This window comes from Oryx dammah, unplaced genomic scaffold, assembly GCF_014754425.2.
Source record: "Oryx dammah isolate SB20612 unplaced genomic scaffold, SCBI_Odam_1.1 HiC_scaffold_2, whole genome shotgun sequence".
Taxonomy (NCBI): Eukaryota; Metazoa; Chordata; class Mammalia; order Artiodactyla; family Bovidae; genus Oryx; species Oryx dammah.
Genome location: NW_024070186.1, coordinates 26,234,514 through 26,254,736, shown reverse-complemented (window position 1 = coordinate 26,254,736; position 20,223 = coordinate 26,234,514). Strand labels below are relative to the sequence as shown.

Genomic DNA, 20,223 nt, shown 5'->3' with positions numbered 1-20,223 from the left:
CAAAAAAAAAAAAAAAAAGGAATGATTGTAAAAATTGTGAAGATATATCTGGCCCTTCTCTGATGTTGTGGGCCGTGTTGGTCACTTCCAAGGCGTTTCCCTCTGTTTAGCTTCTGTTTGCTGGTCTCTTCAGGGTCTGAATTCCGTCCTGACACATGGGGGCGGTGGAGGACACTTTTTTTTTTTTTTAGGCTCACTAGTTCAGTCGCGCTGTGGGGAGGGGGGGGATGCTGGTTTTGAAGACACTGATCTGCTTTTCTGGTTGCCTGATGTCCTCTGCCTGCATTCAGAGGTTGTTTTGTGGAGTTTGCTCCGCGTTGAAATGATCTTTTGAGGAATTTGTGAGGGAGAAAGTGGTCTTCCCTTCCTATTCCTTCGCCATCTTCCAGGGTGCATGTTTGATCCCTGATTGGGTATCTCACATGCTGCACAGTGAGTACAAAAGGTAAAAAATAAAATAAAATGCCTTAAAAAAAAAAAAGCTATTATCATTCCCCCTTTTCAAGCAAAGACACTGAGGCCACATTTGCCCAAAGTCAAACAGCTGTTTTAAGAGGTAGAGCTGGGATTTGGACCCAGCTCCTTAAACTTCAAAGCTCTGCTCCTCTACTAGATATATTATCAAATTTATTCACAAAAAACTTATCAAAATTATCCCTGGACTATATCTTCCCATATAAACCTGTGTAAGGGAAACATTTTGAAAAATATTTTCAGAATGTTGTTTTAGTCACAGTCATGTCTGACTCTGGGATCCCATGAACTGTAGCCTGCCAGGCTCCTCTGTCATGGAATTTCCCAGGCAAGAATACTGGAGTGGGTTGCCACTTCCTTCTCCAAGGAATCTTCCTGACCCAGAGATCAAGCGCTTCTCCTGAGTCTCCTGCATAGCAGGCAGATTCTTTACCGCTGAGTCACTGGGGGAGCTGTATCAGGGAAAAGGTTTGAGGAGGAGTATTTTCAGAATGTATTCAGCTAAACCATCTCACTAAAGAGAGAACTTTAGATTAGATTTAGGTTAAGTCCAGTTAGAGTAATTGGTGGCTCAGACTGTTAAGCGTCTGTCTACAATGTGGGAGACCCGGGTTTGATCCCTGGGTTGGGAAGATCCCCTGGAGAAGGAAATGGCAATCCACTCCAGTACTATTGCCTGGAAAATCCCATGGACAGAGGAGCCTGGTGGGCTACAGTCCATGGGGTCGCAAAGAGTCGGACACGACTAAGCGACTTTACTTACTTTAAGTCTAGTTGCCAAAGGAGGCCCCAGTTGAAAGGAAAGCACCAGGGTGGTTTTCTTGGTAACACCAAGAAAGCCGCTCTCTGGTGTGTCATAAGCAGCAGCGTGAAGACGGAAGTGACACATTGGAGGCTGAAGTTGTACATACATCTGATAGAGCATTTGACGCTACAGAAATATGCAAGGGGTTTAGAAGTGGTTTTCTCAGGTGGTGCCAGTGGTAAAGAATCCACCTGGTGATGCAGGAGACATAGGTTTGATCCCTGGTTGAAGATCTCCTGGAGAAGGAAATGGCAAACCACTCCAGTATTCTTGCCTGGGAAATCCCATGAACAGAGGAGCCTGGTGGGCTACAGTCCATGGGGTCTCAAAAGAGTCAGACATAACTGAGAACGTACTACTGTATTTTGTATGAGAAATGGTTAACATTTGGACCCAATATTGCTTTAGCAGAAGAGTTAAAGATAATAAGAATGTGAAGTTAAACTCAGGGGCTTAACAGTTCTCTAAAGCTGTAATAGGATCTATGAGATTTATATAGTAATAGAGAAGTAGGTAATTGCTTTTGCCACTACAGTAGTGATATATTTAAAAATATAACTATGGGGAGGAGGTGGGAAGGTATCTTCTCTTTGATCCACTTTCCCTTACCTTTTCCTTCACATTAGCTCAGGAACTGTTAGCTCAGGAAGCACTCACTAGGCATTGGTGACATGACTAAGCTGTGAAAAGCCAGGCCTTCTTGGTGACAGCCAAGATTTTTTGCTTTGTTGGAAGAGGAGCAGGAGTCCTCAGGGAGTGGTCTGGAATGCCAGAGCCCCTCCTCATGGCTCTGAGAGTCTGATTTTCTTTAGCCTATTTGAGACTGAGGAGGAAATGGGAAAGCTGTCAGAAGTTTTGGGCTTGAAGTATAGCAGAATTTCAGTGCAATGGAAATGACACTCTTGAATTGTGTTCTTCCATGGGATTTTCTTCTCCTGTGCAAGAGCTGAGCTTTCAGAACTATAGTGAAGGGGAGTGTGGACTTTTGGGAATATTTGCACGCATGCAGATACCCAGTAAGTTCAAGCTGGGGCCTTGTGGTTGGGGTAAGTATGCCCTTCTGACACCACTCAGGGTATAAAAGACAATGTCACAATTAGATCTTCATCTGAATGAAACTACACTTTGGCCTTTCCAGAAGCTGCAGGCACTGCAGTCCCACAATGTGATGAAGTCCAACCTGGGGTCCCTGCGGGATGAGGAGCCCGAGGAGCGACTCAGGCAGGGTCAGGAGCTCTGGGCTCTGAAGGAGAAGATGGAAATTCAGGTGAGCCAAGGTCCCATGCTTTTCTTCCTGAACCAGGCAAGAAATGTGCTGTCTAGCAACAGAGTTTCTTGTTTTCACTCTGGTTTTATGGTGGTTGCCATTGTTTAGTCCCTTAGTCCTGTCTGACTCTTTGTGACCCCATGGACTGCAGCATGCCAGGCTTCCCTGTCCTTCGTCTCCTGGAGTTTGCTCAAACTCATGTCCATTGAGTTGGTGATACCATCCAACCATCTCATCCTTTGTTGCCCCCTTCTCCTGCCCTCAGTCTTTCCCAGCATCAGGATCTTTTCCAATGAGTCAGCTCTTCATCAGGTGGCCAAAGTATTGGAGTTTCAGCTTCAACATCAGTCCTTCCAGTGAACACCCAGGACTGATCTCCTTTAGGATGGACTGGTTGGATCTCCTTGCAGTCCAAGGGACTCTCAAGAGTCTTCTCCAACACCACAGTTCAAAAGCATCAATTCTTCAGTGCTCAGCCTTCTTTATGGTACAACTCGCACTTCCATACATTGACTGTTGGAAAAACCACAGCTTTGACTATTTGGACCTTTGTCGGCAAAGTGATTTAGAGAGATTAAAGACATCACAGTTCTATCATTTCAGACCTTGTGCCAATTAATGAAAGCATAGAGTAGGGTTCTTAGGGTTCTCAGGTGTGGCTGGTGACTTTCAAGTGTGCGGTGTCAGATTTGCCAGGGAGTTTTTTGAAAATACATTTAGCCGTGTATCTTACTGGGCACCCTTGCCCTCACTTTGAGTCCAACCCAGATGAAAACTATTCTTTGAAAGTGTGACAGTCTCCTGGCTTCAACATATTTGGCGTGAATCTAACATTCAGTTCAGTCGCTCAGTCGTGTCCGACTCTGTGCGACCCCATGAACTGTAGCACGCCAGGCCTCCCTGTCCATCACCAACTCCCAGAGTCCACTCAAACCCATGTCCATTGAGTTGGTGATGCCATCCAGCCATCTCATCCTCTGTTGTCCCCTTCTCCTCCTGCCTTCAATCTTTCCCAGCATCAGGGTCTTTTCAAATGAGTCAGCTCTTCACATCAGGTGGCCAAAGTATTGGAGTTTCTTTCAGCTTCAACATCAGTCCTTCCATTGAACACCCAGGACTGATTTCCTTTAGGATGGACTGGGTGGATCTCCTTGGAGTCCAAGGGACTCTCAAGAGTCTTCTCCAACACCACAGTTCAAAAGCATCAAATCTTCTGTGCTCAGCTTTCTTTCAACTCTCACATCCATATGTGACCACTGGAAAAACCATAGCCTTGACTAGACGGACCTTTGTTGGCAAAGTAATGTCTCTGCTTTTTAATATGCTGTATACATTGGTCATAACTTTCCTTCCAAGGAGTAGCGTCTTTTAATTTCATGGCTGCAGTCACCATCTGCAGTGATTTTGGAGCCCCCCCAAAATAAAGTCTGACACTGTTTCCACTGTTTCCCCATCTATTTGCCATTAAGTGATGGGACTGGATGCCATGATCTTAGTTTTCTGAATGTTGAGCTTGTTTCCAACTTTTTCACTCTCTTCTTTCACCTTCATCAAGAGGCTCTTTAGTTCTTCACTTTCTGCCATAAGGGTGGTGTCATCTGCATATCTGAGGTTATTGATATTTCTCCCGGCAATCTTGATTCCAGCTTGTGCTTCCTCCAGCCCAGCGTTTCTCATGATGTACTCTGCATAGAAGTTAAATAAGCAGGGTGACAATATACAGCCTTGATGTACTCCTTTTCCTATTTGGAACCAGTCTGTTGTTCCATGTCCAGTTCTAACTGTTGCTTCCTGACCTGCATACAGGTTTCTCAAGAGGCAGGTCAGGTGGTCTGGTATTCCCATCTCTTTCAGAATTTTCCACAGTTTATTGTGATCCACACAGTCAAAGGCTTTGGCATAGTCAATGAAGCAGAAATAGATGTTTTTCTGGAACTCTCTTGCTTTTTCCACGATCCAGTGGATGTTGGCAGTTTGATCTCTGGTTCCTCTGCCTTTTCTAAAACCAGCTTGAACATCTGGAAGTTCACGGTTCACATATTGCTGAAGCCCGGCTTGGATAATTTTGAGCATTACTTTACTAGTGTGTGAAATGAGTGCAATTGTGTGGTAGTTTGAGCATTCTTTGTCACTGCCTTGGGATTGGAATGAAAACTGACCTTTTCCAGTCCTGTGGCCACTGCTGAGTTTTCCAAATTTGCTGGCATATTGAGTGCAGCACTTTCACAGCATCATCTTTTAGAATTTGAAATAGCTCAATTGGAATTTCATCACCTCCACTAGCTTTGTTTGTAGTGATGCTTCCTAAGGCCCACTTGACTTCACATTCCAGGATGTCTGGAATGGTATGACGGTAAATATTTAACAACTGGTTGACTGAAACTAAAAAAGCTTCGATTTGCAGCATTTGTCATTTTCTGTGGTAAAATATTCCCACTATGGTTGATTTGCCTCTGCCAACATGAGGCCACTGGAGATGGAAGGGGGAAGACTTATGCACCGTTTGCTCTCGCTGGCTTGGAGGAGGTGGCCTGGCTTCCACTGGCTGAAACTTACATCAGTCTAGTTATATATGGTCTGTCTCACTGATAATTCCACAGCAAGGAAGGGCAATTGACACTGTTGTTAAATCACCCTGTCCTGCTGCTTCTCTCCAAGACCATTAAGAAAGAGCTTAATGTTTCCAACTGCTTGATGTTTCACAAATTTCAAACTTAAAAAGCATTCTTTTTCTATAAACTCCATTCACATCCCATTTTTCTGTTGCTTCCCTTACCAATTTGTGTGTTTGTGTAATGGATGGAAATTAACCCAACTCTTCGTTGCTCCTGTTGCCATTTCCCCCCGTTTCCTGTTGTCCTTAAACTTTGTTGATGATGTTTTTTGACCATGCAAAATTAATAATGTTTTTGTGGTCAAAATGATCAAATTATCAATCTTTTTTGTTTATAGCCACTCTGAGATTTAAAAAGAAAATATTCCTGGGAATTCCCTGGTGGTCCAGTGGTTAAGACTCCATACTTCTACTGCCAGGGGCCCAGGTTTGATCCCTGGTTGGGGAACCAAGATCCTATAAGCCGTGCAGTGGGGCCAGAAAAAAGTGCTCTTTTCTTTTTTTGTAGTTTGCTCATCCATTCATTCATTCGTCTATGTCACCTCACTGAGGTACGATTGACATGTAAAAAGCTGTGCCTATGTAATGTCTGTAACTCGTTGAGTTTGGGGGTAAACGTAGCCGTATTTTGCTACTGTGAGTAATGCTGCAATGAACATGGGAGAGTGGGCCTCTCTTTGAGATCCTGATTCCAGTTCCTTTGAATCAGTATTGAGAAGTGGGATCACTGGATTGTTTGGTAGTTCTAAGAAAACCAGACAAGTTTATTAACAGGTATACCTCATGGATACATGGGGAGACTCACTGGGGAAAATGAGTAACTCTCTTGGTTTTTAACTTTTATGAGGAGCTCTCCATCCTGTTTTTCTACAATGACTGTGCCAACTTACATTTTCACCAACACTGTAAAACATTTCCCTTTCTCCATATCTTTGCCATTTGTTATCTTTTGTTACTTTAAAAAATATATATCTGTTGACACTTTGAAGGTCTCTTTTGGAGAAATGTGTAGTTAGCCTCTTTGTCCACTTTTCAATTGGGTTATTATTATTATTATTTTTTTGCTATTAAGTTGTATGAGTTCCTTATGTTTTAGAGATGAACTCCTTATGAGATACATGGTTTGCAAATATTTTCTCCCATTTTTTAAGTCGTCTTTTCATCTGTTGATGGTTTCCTTTACTATGTAGAAACTTTAGTCCTGTTTATTTTTGTTGTAGTTGCCTGTGCCTTTGGTATCACATCCAAAAAATATCATTGATAAGATCAATGTCCCTCTTTTATTCTAGGAGTTTTAGAGTTGCAGATCTTACATTTAAGTCTTTAATTCATTTTGAGTTGATTTTTGTGTATGGTGTAAGGTATTGGTCCAGTTTCATTCTTTTGCATGTCGATATCCATTTTTTCCCAATACCATTTACTGAGGAGACTCCTCTCTCTATTTTGTATCCTGGGTTCCTCTGTCAAAGATTTGTTGACCATACATACGTGGGTTTAATTTTGGGTTTTGTCTTCTGTTCCTTTGGTCCGTGTGTCTGTTTTTATTATCACTACCATACTGTTAAATACTATAGCTTTGTAATATAATTTGACGTCAGGAAGTGATGCCTCTAGTTTTGTCTTCTTGCTCAGGATTGCTTTGGCTGTGTGGTTTTATGTGAATTTTAGGATTGAATAGGTATATTAGGATTGTGTGGGTATTTTAACAATGTTCTTCCAATCCATGAGCATGAAATATCTCCGTTTATTTGTCTTCTAGTTTCATAACTTTGTGGTTGGAAAAGATTGACCTGATACGATTTCAAGTTTAAATTGGCAAAACTTTGTTTTATGATCTATCTTGGCAAATAGCTTTGGGCATTTGAGGAGAATGTGTATTCTGCTACTTGGATAGAATGTCCTATGTATTGACTGAACGAGCCTGTTCAGCCCACTTGTTCTATAGTGTTGTTCAAGCCCACTGTTTACTTACTGACTTTGTCTGCATGATATATCCATTGTTGAAAGTGGAGTATTGAAATCCTCTGTATTACTGTCTGTGTCTCCCTTCATTTCTGTTAATATTTGCTTTATATGTTTAGATGCTCCTATGTTGTGTGAATACATAGCCATCCCTCTGTATCCATCCATAGGAGACTGGTTCCAGGAACCTCTGTGGATGCCAAAATTCCCAGATACTCAAGTCCCTTATATTTTGCATATAACTCACAAACATCATTTTTAAATTCTTTACATAATTTATAAATTACTTATAATACCTAATTACAATGTAAATTTTATGTAGCTTATTGTGACTATAACGTAAATATTTGTAATATAATGTAATATAATGTACATATTTGTTAGCATGAAGCAAATTCAAGTTTGCTTTTGGAACTTTCTGGAATTTTTTTCCAAATATTTTCAATCCATAGTTAATTGAATCCTGGATGTGGAATACACAGATGTGGAATCCATTGATATGGAGGACTGACTGTATATTTACAATTTTATATGCTCCTGATTAACTGACCCCTTTATCATTATATAGTGACCTTCTTTGTCTCTTATAACAATTTTTGACTTAAAGTGTATTTTGTCTGATATAAATACAGCTACTGTTCTCTTTTGTTTACCATTTGCTGAAATGTCTTCTCTCATCTCTTCAGTTTCAGCCTATATGTGCCCTTAAAGCTAAGTCTTTTGTAGGCAGCATATAGTTGGATCTTGTTTTTAAAACCCATTCAGCCACTTTATATCTTTTGGTTGGAGAATTTAGTCCATTTAAATGTAAAGTAATTACTGATAAAAAAGGATTTGCTATTGGCCATTTTGTTGTTTTCAGACTGTCCTGTAGTTACTTTGTCCCTTTCTTTCTCTCTTGCTGTCTTTCTTTGTGAGTTGATGATTTGTGTGTGTGTGTGTGTGTGTATACTTTGATTCCTTTATCTTTCTCTTTTGTTTATCTGCTACAGTTTTTTCTTTATAATTAGTATTTGTCATTGTTCAATCACTAAGTCGTGTCCAACTCTTTGCGACCCCATGAACTGCAGCATGTCAGGTTTCCCTGTCCTTCACTATCTCCCTGAGTTTGCTCAAACTCATGTCCATTGAGTCAGTGATGCCATCCAATCATCTCATCCTCTATAGTCCCCTTCTCCTCTTGCCCTCAGTCTTTCTTGGCATCAGGGTCTTTTTCAATGAGTCAGCTCTTCACATTAGGTGGCCAAAGTATTGGAGCTTTAGCTTCAGCATCAGTCCTTCCAATGAATATTCAGAGTTGATTTCCTTTAGGATTGACTGGTTTGATCTTATTGCTGTCTAAGGGGCTCTCAAGAGTCTTCTCCAGTACCAGAGTTTGAAAGCATCAGTTCTTTGGTGCTCAGCCTTCTTTATGATCCAGCTCTCACATCCATATGTGACTACTGAAAAAAACCGTAGCTTGGACTATATGGACCTTTGTCGGCAAAGTGATGTCTCTGCTTTTTAACACATTGTCTGGGTTTGTCATAGCTATTCTTCCAAGGAGCAAGCGTCTTTTAATTTTGTGGCTACAGTCACCATTCACAGTGATTTTGGAGCCCAGTAAAATGAAATCTGTCACTATTTCCACTTTTCCCCATCTATTTGCCATGAAGTGATGGAACCAGATACCATTTTTGAATGTTGAGTTTTAAGCCAGCTTTTTCACTCTTCTCTTTCACTTTCATCGAGAGGCTCTTTAGTTCCTCTTTTGTTTTCTGCCATTAAAGTGGTATCATTCGCATATCTGAAGTTACTGATATTTGTCCCAGCAACCTTGATTCCAGCTTGTGATTCATCCAACCTGGCATTTCTCATGATGTACTCTGCATATAAGTTAAATAAGCAGGGTGACAATATACAGTCTTGACATACTCCTTTCCCAGTTTTGAACCAGTCTGTTGTTCCATGTCTGGTTCTAACTGTTGCTTCTTGACCTGCATACAGGTTTCTCAGGAAGCAGGTAAAGCGGTGTTGTATTCCCATCTCATTAAGAATATTCCACAGTTTCTTGTGATCCATACACTCAAAGGCTTTTAGCAGTCAATCAAGCAGAAGTAGATTTTTTTTTGGAATTCCCTTGCTTTTTCTATGATCCAGTGTATATTGGCAATTGATCTCTGGTTCCTCTGCCTTTTATAAATCCAGCTTATACATCTGGAATTTCTCAGTTTATGTACTGCTGAAGCCTAGCTTGAAGGATTTTGAGCATAATCTTGCTGGCATATGAAATGAGTGCCATTGTATGGTAATTTGAACATTCTTTGGCCTTGCCTTTCTTTGCGATTGAAATGAAAACTCACCTTTTCCAGTCATAAAACATTTTATAATTACAGCACTCTATTTTAAGCTGGAAACAACTTAGCTTTGATTGCATACAAATAGTCTACACTTTTCCTTCTCTTCCTCCACACCTTCTGGTGCCCACAAGCTAGCCAGTAGGATCTGAAGCTGGCGTTGAGATCTGTGTGCCAGCGCTGAAATCCGGTTCCGCTATGTTGATTCCCTCAGTTCTGGTGGAGTGAGACACAAGTAGGGCTCCTGGGCAGCATCCGACAAGCTCTGGGCAGCCAGGTGCTTGCTTGCACTCACTTTCCTTGTGGGGGAGATTGTGGGCTGAGGGGTTCTCTCTTAGCACTGAGCTGTGCTGTCTTGGGTGAGGGGTAACACTGGTAAGGTGAAACTGTTCTTCCCCGCTTCAGTGTATCCACTCTTGGATTTTTTTTGCTTCATCAAGGTGCTAGGACCTCTAGCTGGATTCCCGAGCTCTCATAAAGGTATTCTCATCTGTGGGTATTTTGAGAACTGGAACCTACTAGTCCATCATCTTGCTGACATCTCTTACATTTTTTAAGATGAAATCTTTGACCACGTAGAATTTGTTTTCATTTAAGATGTGAAATAAGGATACAAGTTCATATTTTTTTTGCAATCCAAGTTCAAGTAGTTAACTACTTGTTGGAACTCCATTTGTCAATAATGCCTCTTCCCCCCAGAGTAGATTCCGTTTCCCCCACTGCACCGCCCCCCACTCCCCCTCCCCCGCCTCCCCCCCCATATCTTTGGGCTTTCTAGTCTTTTCACTGCTCTGTCTGCCTACTCTGTGAGCCAGTACATTTTAATTCTTTTAGCTTTGTACTATATTTTAATATCTAGAGGGGCCCATTTGATAAGCATTTAATCTTTTTCAGAAAACAGAATGGAGGAGGAAAATGAAGGCACTGCAGGAAGAGCACATAGCTCAGAAGAGAGAGGTAGGTCTCACCGGACTGTCTTGGGGAGCCTAGTTTCCCATGACTTCCTCTCATCCTTCACCTCCCCATCCTTTGCCCCCTGCCTTGAACTGGTTGGCAGATATTTTGTTGCTGATACGGTTCCCCGTTGCTGACCCCGTCAATACACAAAGGGCCCAGAGGGCTGCTTCCCTGGCTGGGAGCAGGGGCCTCTTGGCCTTCTCTTCTGAATCCAGCACATTCTTTCTCCATGGATTCCTCTTCAGTGACCCCTTAAGGCTCTCTTAAAAGAGGGCTGTGCTATAAAACTCAGAGAATTGCCTAGTCATTCAGTGTTTGGGCCCTCCTTTGAAACTCCACCCAGGAGAGATCCAGGTGGTTGTGGACCTCAGCGATAGTTCAGGGGCAGCTCAGATAGAAGGGTTCAGACACTGAGACCAGTGGGGAGAGAGTAGTAGTCCTCAGGACAGAGAAACCAGCTTCTATAAAAATGTCCCTGAGGAGAAGGGAAGTGGAGGATGAAGCCAGTTAAGAAGAGCCCTAGGTTCTGCTTCAGAAAGCTCAGAAGATAAAGGTGCTAGATCTGAGTCTGGTTTATGATGGATGGCCCCCCATTCAAGTGGTTCCCCTCTGACAAGTTTATCTTTTTAAAAAAATCTTTATGTATTTACTTTTTGGTTGTTCCATGCAGCTTGTGGGATTTTAGTTCCCTGACCAGGGATCAAACGCTTGGCCCCTGCATTGGGAGTGGAGTGTCTCAGCCATTGGACCACTGAGGAAGTCCCTGATAGGTTTATCTTATTTGAAAAATTCAAAAATGGGAAATGCATTCAAGTTTATTCCAAAGAGCAGAAGAACTATATTAAGGTACATGGAGTAAAGTCTCACTTCTGCTCCGTTTCCATCTACCTATCCCCGACACCCACCCTGCAGGTGACCACTTTTATTGTTCTCTTGTATTCTAGAGGTTCTTTATGCAGAAATAAGTGGTGTCATTTTCTCTCCGCCTTACATCAGAGGTAGCTTATAACCACATTTCCTTCATCTTTTGTCTTCACCTAAAAGCATCCATTTGATGATTTTTGAATGACCTCCACTTACCTGACTGTCCTCCTGTGGGTTACACACCTGCCTTTGCCCTGAGCTTAGGGGTCTGCACTCAATTCTCCTCAAGTACCACTTAACACATCCTCAAATAGGAAGGAAGTCAGTCTTGTTAGAAAGCTGCTCGCCCAGGTCTGGAAACCCTCCACCTACTTCAGGTGAAACTCGGGCCAGCGTTTGCCTGCTGGTGCAGGTCCTGCAGGCACTGAGCTCTCAGAGGTCCCTGCGGACATGTGACTGACCGGCCACCCTGTGCCACCAGTTGCAGGAGCAGAACGAGAGGCTCCAGGCTACCCTGTCTCAGGATCAGAGGAAAGCAGCTGCCCAGACCCAGCGCCAGATCCATGCCCTCCGTGCCCAGCTCCAGGAACAAGCCAGGCTCATTGCCTCCCAGGAGGAGATGGTAGGCGTGTCCCTCCTCCTAGCCGGGACCTGGAGCCGTAGACCCCTTCCCTGTGAGGATCTCCTTAGAGTCTCTTGGACTTGTTGGCTCCAGTCTCATTAGTTAGAGTCTCTGAGGAGAGGGAAGAGTCTTCAGACTTGAGGGGCAGAAAGCGATGAGGGTGTGGAAGACGTGACTGCTTTCCTTAGGGGCTGTGTTGGTGGGTTCACAGTACTAGCAGAGACCATGTGAATGCCAGCGCCTGGTTGATACTTTGCTTATTCCTCCATGTAAAGCTCACTGCTGCCTTTCAAGGTGGACATTGCCTTCTCCCCAGCTTCCTTTGACAGAGGATGAGACAGGCTGGAGAACTTAAGCACCTCACTTGAGTCTACACAGTGCATGTTATAAATGACAGGGGTGAGAGTCAACCCTAGCCAGGTAGGTGGAATGTGAAGCCTGTGCTCCTTTCACTGTGTTTTCAGACACCATTTCTTAACTAATTCCTTTTCCATAAGTTAACAGCCTCTGAGGAGGTTGTTAGATAAGCTAGTATGACGAGAAGGCATCACTTACTAAGCACCCTTCTTCTAAAACTCGCCCCTCTGACTCTTCATCTAATAGTGGATCATTCTCTGCCCAGCTCAGGTGCAGCTCCCCTTTCTGAGCCCCAGGTCGGTGGAGATGTGTATCTGTCCCCAGCTGGGCCCTGCTGTGGCCTCAGGTCCTTGCCGTGAACCACCCTCCCCATAGCTTTCCTGGGCGGAACACCCACTGTCGCTATCTAATCCACTGTTCCTGTACCTCTTGCTGTTTGTGCCTTTCTGTTCTTCCAGCTGTCAACATATCTAACCCACTTCCTGGCTGCTTTTCTTTTTACTCCTTCCCCTAACACATTTAGCTCTTCAAAGCTGTGGCTGCCTGGAGGTTTCCTTCTTTTGTTACCAGAATTCTTATTTATAGTTGTTTCAGTTAGGAACCCACTGGCTAAATAGAATAGGTTAACTGGTGTTTATTTTTATTGTAACACCAAAAGAGGTCACACTTGATTTAGCAGCAACATTATGCCATTGATATTTTAGACTGTTATTATTATTATTTTTTAATTGCCATTTTTAGCATATTCCCTGATGGCTCAGATGGTAAAGAATCTGCCTGCTATGCGAGAGACCCCAGTTTGATCTGTGGGTCAGGAAGATTCCCCTGGAGAAGAGAATGGCAACCCACTCCAGTATTCTTGCCTGGAGAATCCCACGGATAGAGGAGCCTCGTGGGCTATAGTCCATGGGGTTGCAAAGTGTCAGTGACTGAGAGACTAACACTTTTATTTTTACTTTAGCATACTGACTTGTGCTTGACTCAGATGGTTGCAAAATGGCTGCCATAGCCCCAACCATCACAACCATATTCAATGGAAAAAGTTGATGAAAAGCTCTTCTCAAGGCTTCTACTTATATTTTACTAGTCAAAACTGTGGAAACTATAGTTGTGAGGGAGGTTAGAAAAGAAATTATTAGCTTTATACTTTCTAGGATAGAGATAAGCAAAGGAGGAATAGAAATGGACATTGGATGAATCATTCATCAGTAAGGAGTGAAAAGCAACTCATGCCTAAGCAGAAGAGGAGATTTGTCCTAAGGTTCGACAAGGTGTCTCAGAAAGCTCAAGGCAGCGGAACAGCTAGTCTAGGAATGAACTGAATCCAAAGACGTGAAATGTCATCAAGTCATTGCTCTGTGATATGTCTCTGTTCCTTTTTCTGTAACTGTTTTGATTTTCCCTGTGAAGGCCAGCTTCTACTCCATGTCTGCCCCATGTGGAAAAGAAACAAACAAAATAAAAACTCAAACCAATTAGCTGCCCGGAGCTCTTGAGTTGACATGTTACCAATCCAGAATTCTCTGCCCAAACCTGGACAGTCAGCTATGGCTGTGGTTTGGGGGTCACATAGTCACAAGGGGCTGTCCTGGCTGCGACTATGTAAACTGAGGAAGCAGAGGCACTTCCTGGAAAAGAGGGGCTGAGCAGAGAGTCAGTGGCTGTTCACATCATGCCCCCTTTCCCCCAGGGAGCACTCAGCTCAGAGGCCCACATCTCAGGAGGGGTGCCTCCTTTGTCCTGGCTGAGGTTACTTGTGTGCTTATGTCCCTCTGCTTGCATGGGGGGGTTCCTGTCCTTCAGGCCACAGTCCCTCTCTGTAGAGGGGCCTTCTTGCCTCCCCACCATGGGAAAATGGAGCTTGGTGCCAACCTGATTGCCACTGTTCAGTCTTGGTGCCATGCCCTCACATCTGCACAGCAGGAGGTGTCTTGTGGGGCTGGAGCAGAGTATTCTGAGCTCCAGCTTCCAGTGGATGGTGTGGAAACACTGGCCGTCCCTTCTTCACAGCTAGGCAGCTCGAGCACTCACAGCAGAGCCCCTGCTGCCTGTAACCTGCTTTGTTCCATTTTTTGCAGATGCAGGCCATGTCTCTCCGGAAGGTGGAGGGTAAGTCTGTTGTCTCCTGTCTCCTGTCTCTCTGGCCTCTGGTCCCCTCTCCTGTCTCTGTCATGCTATACCAGTCAATGGGTAGGATGAGGATGGTGGCAGCTGCTCGGGGACCTGTGGCGTCAGGCTCTCTGGCTGGACAAGGGAGGGTGAGAAGATGCTTGTTAACGGGACAGACAGGGCTCCAGCCCGGGTTCATGCTGAAGGCATTCTGTGCAGGAAGCAGGGTTTCTTGCCTGGCTTTTTGTTTGGCCTGCTCTTCTCTGTAGGGTGGTGTCTCATGAGGTGGGGTGGAGGGTGAGAATCCTGGGCGGGAGATGATGGATGGAGTGGCAGGGCTCATTAAAAGGCTCTTTCTAATTCACAGCTGTGGTTCGGTTCCATCCAACTTTACCTTGTTTCCATCTTGCAGCAAGTTGACCCCAAATCTCTGAATGTGCCTGTCTAGAGAGTCTGCCCTCCTCGTCTTGTGTGCGTGCTTCTTAGCGTACGTGTCTGACAGATGCAGGTGTGATGTCTAAAGAGCGACAGTAACCTATGGGGGACCAGCCTGCTTGGAGGACCTGGCTAGCCCCTTGTGAGACCTTCTGACTCCACCCCACCTCTGCCGCCCTATGCCTGTAGCTTCCCTTCTGCCTCTTCTGGCAAACCCACACCTCTTCCCCAGCCTCTGCCTTGAGGTTAGATGTTTCTTTTGCAGTCTTGCAACCAGTTCAGAGAGGCGCCGTTCTATGGCTGTGATCTGAGGGCTGGGGCTGGGGCGTGCGCGTGTGCTCAGTTGCATGGTCACGTCCGACTCTGTGATCCCACCAGGCTCCTCTGTTCATGGAATTCTTCAGGCAAGAATACCGGAGTGGGTAGGCCATTTCCTACTCTAGGAGACCTTCCCAACCCAGGGATCGAACACGCATCTCTTGCGTCTCCTGTATTGGCAAGCCAATTTTTTTTTTTTTTTTAACCACTGAGCCACCTGGGAAGCCCAGGGCTGGGGTGGGCCATTAATGAGAGCTGTGTGTCATAGACTTCAGCTCCATTATCTCAGCACTTTGTCCCCACACTTTAGTATGGGGCGGGTATGACTGTCCTCACTTTCTAGAAGAGGCACGTGAGGCTTAGTGACGTTCAAGGACTTCTGTCATGGGCAGCTCGTGAGGGGCAGAGCTGGAATGTGGATTCTGATTTTCTGCCTCCCAGGTCATGGTTGTGACTGACCACTGCTTCATCCTGCCTCTGTCTGCTAGAGGACCGACTCAGGTCCTTGCTGTTTCTGGCCTGCACTCACATGCTGTCCTGGCTCTTCTCTGAGGTGGGGGTGGGGCCCAAGGCCCTGGAGACACTAACTACTGCTGCTCTCCTCAGGGATCTGTGAAGGCCCGAAGGCTGTGGACACAGATGAGGACTCTTCTGAGGAAGGTGAGGCTCCGATTTCTTCCCTGGGGGCTGCCCTCTTTGTTGTTGAGTTTGTCTCTACTTAACCGGATCTGACTGCCTGAAACTGGGTACAGGGAAATAGGGATATGCAGTAAATATTTATTAAGCACCCCATGCTTGTCAGGCATGTGACATGAAGGCACACATGTGCAACTTCCTGGTTCTCCCTGGCTTGGAGAGGATCAGTGGCTTGCCCAGAGCCACAGAGCAGCAGGTGGTGGAGTCAGGATTTGGCGTGACGGCGCCTGCTGCGTAGCCCGTCCCTGGTGCCCTCCCCACCGCCTCTCGCCTGGTATGACCCAGAGCAGTGGATGCGGCCTCACTGTGTGGGCTTAGGTGACCTTTGCAGTTTTCTTCTGCATGGCAAGCTTGCAGCAGGCAGATCACACCAGCCAACCTGATGTGCAGGAATCCTCCTCGGTCCCCTCTGTGAAGCCCTGGGAGCCTGCCACTTTTATTCACTCTGTTCAGTGACTGACTCCGATTTGCAGAGCTCTCAACTGAATGTTTCCAGGGGATGCAAAGGAGAAGTGAAAAAAATAGACTCTCCTGGGTGAATCAGGGAGAAGGAACTCCCAGGAAAGATCAGAGAGAGCTCACAGCTGACCCGCTGACCAGGCCCACATGCCCAGGCCGGCTGTGATGTAACAGTTCCAGAGTGACCCAACAGGTGCACCAAGGAAAGGGTTTTATTTGTGTCACCAGCGAGTTCATCATGGGGTATTTGTTGTTTTTTAATGTAATGTTTTTCTTTACTTTTGAGGCAGTCTTCTATGCTTTCGGCAGGAAAAGCAGAAGGGTGCACAGTAGGTCTCCCTCCTGCCAGGCCATCCAGTCTCCGCCCAGAGATTCCATTGTTAATGGTTTGTCACGTTTCTTTCCAGAGACACTTGGTGCAAACACAAGCATGTACATGTATGCATTCTTTTCCTTTTTCCAAATGGGAGCACAGTATACATATTGTTCTATGGTTGTTTCTTAACCATATTGGGGGTCATTTCTTATCCCTTTATATAGAGCTGCTCCATTACTTTTTCAGGACTTCAAAGTACTCCATTGGATGGATGAACCAAAATTTAATCAGTTCTCTGCTACCCTCCCACCCCAGTGCATTTAACCTTGGAATATAGTAGTAAAAATAAGTTATACAGGTAACCCTGAGTAGCACAAGGTGCACAATGAGGATGAGCCAAATCCTCCAATGGGGGCACAGAGTTCTAGGAGGCGGTCACCGAGTGAAGGAGATCCCTCCCCACCTCCTCCACACCCCATCCCGTTGCAGGGAGGACCCAGACCTTGGTCAGACTGCTGTTCCTCTTCACCTGCTTTTCTACTTCTTCTTGTGTCAGACCAGCAGAAGCAGCATCCCCTGGAATTTGGCTAGAAATGCAGGTTTTCAGATTCTCAGTCCCAGGCCGCACAGACTGAATCAGAGCTTCTGGGGCAGGGCCTAGCCATTTCTGTCTGCACCTGCCCTCCCGGGCACTCTGGTGCTTGCTCAAGTTTGAGGACCTCTGTGGGTCCCACAGCTCTCTGCAATGGTTGCACACTAAGAATTTCCTGGGCAGCTTGCAACTGTCTGGAGGAACAACCAGCCGCCTGCTGCCTAGATCACCGCACGCGGGGCAGGGCTTCGGGCAGCAGTAGTACACAGAGCTCCAACGGTGATTTCAATATACAGCCCAGCTGGGGCTCATGCCCTGTGCAGACTCAGCAGAGAATCGGCCCTGGGGGCAAGGGAGGACTTAAAGCATAGACTGCTGGGCTCCACCTCCTGACATTTCGATTCAGGCAGGTTGAAGTGGAGTAGGAGATGGCAGCTTCCCTGGGGAATTCCATGGAGAGAAGAGCCTGGTGGGCTACAGACCATGGGTCACAAAGAGTCAGACATGGCTGAGCGACTAACACACACACAGGTTGGAGTGGGGATCTGAGAATCTGGGTTTTTAATAAGTGACAGGTGGCTCCCATGCCATGGTTCACACTTTGAGAAGCACTGCTCTAGACCAATTGGTCTTCAGGCATGGCTGTTGTTAGAAAATCTGGGAAGTTTCACAAATAGATCTTAAGGCCTGGGGCTGACCCTCCAAGATTCTGACATACTTAGCTTGGGATGGAGCCCAGGTGTTTCAAATAAGGAACTAAGGGATAAGATTACTACTTGACTTTGAGCTCCTTGAGGGTTTTCTTCCGTGTCCCCAGTGCTGGCCTGTGCACACTCATATTACTTGTCAGTAGGCTGGTCCACCTCTAACCACAGTGGTCCTTGGCATGAGACCTGAAGAGCACTTCTGAGAGGTCTTCCCTGACTCACCCTGGATGACCCCTTTATAGCAGTCAGTTCAGTTCAGTAATCACATTTTATTTGAATTGCCTGTTTTGTTACCCTCTGCGTTAGCAGGTCTTCCCCAGTGGCTAAGTGGTAAAGAATCAGCCTGCAATGCAGGGAGTTGCAGGAGATGCGGGTTCGATCCCTGGGTTGGGAAGATCCCCTGGAGGAGGGCTTGGCAACCCACTCCAATATTCTTGTCTGGAGAATCCCATGGACAGAGGAGCCTGGTGGGCTACAGTCCATGGGGTCGCAAAGAGTTGATCATGCCTAAAGCGACTTAGCACGCATGCACACTGGGTCAGTATTTCTTAAGGAGGTGTCTGTGGCTCACCTCCGTCAGAATCATCTGAGCAAGTTAAAATGCAGATTCCAGGGCCCTTCTCCAGATCTGTGGAATCAGACTCTAGAAGGTGGGGCCAGAGAATCTGTACTTTAAACCCAAGCAATTCTATTGTGTATAGTTGGAGGGAGAACACCTAATTTAGATAGTAGACTGGAGGGGAGCAGGCAGCTGTCTGTCCACGGTGTATATGTGTATACATATATCATGAATGTGAATCAAATCATTATGCTATGCATCTTAAAGTATACAGTGCTGTATGTAAATTATACTCAATACATTTGGGTGGGGAGAGAGGGGAGGAAGAATGGAGCCTGGGGAACAAGCTGCTGTCTGGAGTCAGAACCCCGACAGCTGGGACAGGACTGAGCCAGATCTTGAAGGTCCAGGGGATGAGGATCCCAAAGGTGGGTGGAGGATCCGCTGCCGTGATTCCCAGAGGAACAACCTGGGGATGGACACTTAGGTGGAGTCGGTGGCCCTGGGTCATGGGCTGGAGATCATGATTCCTGGCTGGGTGCACTGGGGCTTTGGGAGCAGAGGTGCTGGGTACCCCGGGTGACCTTGGTGGTTGTCTTATGCTGCAGAGCTGGAGGACTCCCACAGTGGACAGCAGAAGGTGCTGGAAGCCCTGAGGCGAAACCCTACCTTGCTGAAGCAGTTCAGGCCAGTCCTGGAGGACACCCTGGAAGAAAAGCTGGAAAGCTTGGGGATAAAGAGAGTGAGTTCCGGTACCACCGTGGCAGGGCCGCACCTACCATTTGGACGCAGGGCGTTCTTAAACCAACAAAGGGTCAATTGTTCTTTATAGTGTAGGCTTATTCATCTCATTCGTTTCAGTGGGGCACCCTTGGTGTCCGGGAACGTAAACCCGCACAGCTGGCACTGTGATCTCTTCTGTTTCTTCCAGTGGCTTCCTGAGATGTCACCCCATGTCCTGACCTCTCCGTGCTCTCCACTTACTGGCTGCTTGCTCTGAGTCTCTATCTCTTTTTCTTTGTTGTCATTCACATATTCAACAAATATTTATTGAGCACCTTTATGCTAACTGTTGTACTAGGTTCTGAGAAAACTGGAGAAGGAAATGGCAACCCACTCCCATATTCTTGCCTGGAGAATTGCGTGGACAGAGGAGCCTGGCGGGCTGCAGTTTCTGGGGTCACAAAGAGTCAGACATAGCTGGTGTGACTTAGCACACATACATGCTGAGAATACAGTGACGAATCAGAACTGAAATTTCTTTTCATGGAGTTTGTAGATGGTAGGGAACTCAGATACTAAACAATGGTTGTCCAGAAATGCAATGATTTAGCATTGTGAAATGCTCTGCAAGTAAAGTATTTGATACTATAAGAATGAATAATAAGGGATGTGCCTTAGTTTGAAGGTCCAGGTCTGATGATGGACATTAAGTGGACAAGGGATTCCCTGGTAGCTCAGATAGTAAAGAATCCACCTGCAATTCAGGAGACCTGGGTTTGATCAGTGGGTTGGGAAGATCCCCTGAAGAAGGGAATGGCAACCCACTCCAGTATTCTTGCCTGGAGAATTCCATGGACAGAGGAGCCGCCTGGTGGGCTACAGTCCATGGGGTTTCCAAAAAACTCAACTGAGTGACTAATACTTTCACTTTTCATATTGATATGATTTTGACAAATTACAATTAGATAGTCTTGGTGGAACTATTAAACAAGATGTCCCATCTTCTATTGGACGAAGGGACCTTATGTGCTCCAAAGTACTATGTCTCTAT

General features: G+C 45.5%; 1 protein-coding gene across 9 annotated transcripts in view; it reads left to right on the top strand.

Moving 5' to 3' along the window:
• DZIP1L (DAZ interacting zinc finger protein 1 like) overlaps positions 1 to 20,223 on the top strand; it is a 70,100-nt gene that overhangs the window by 40,442 nt on the left and 9,435 nt on the right. For 8 of the 9 annotated variants that reach the window (XM_040233372.1, XM_040233363.1, XM_040233358.1 and 5 more), the window contains 6 exons: positions 2,418 to 2,546; positions 10,353 to 10,415; positions 11,761 to 11,901; positions 14,337 to 14,367; positions 15,727 to 15,780; positions 19,058 to 19,191. In XM_040233372.1, coding sequence (XP_040089306.1) covers positions 2,418 to 2,546; positions 10,353 to 10,415; positions 11,761 to 11,901; positions 14,337 to 14,367; positions 15,727 to 15,780; positions 19,058 to 19,191 — 552 coding nt within the window. The remainder of the gene's footprint in view (positions 1 to 2,417; positions 2,547 to 10,352; positions 10,416 to 11,760; positions 11,902 to 14,336; positions 14,368 to 15,726; positions 15,781 to 19,057; positions 19,192 to 20,223) is intronic. The other variant, XM_040233386.1, reaches the window with a different exon arrangement.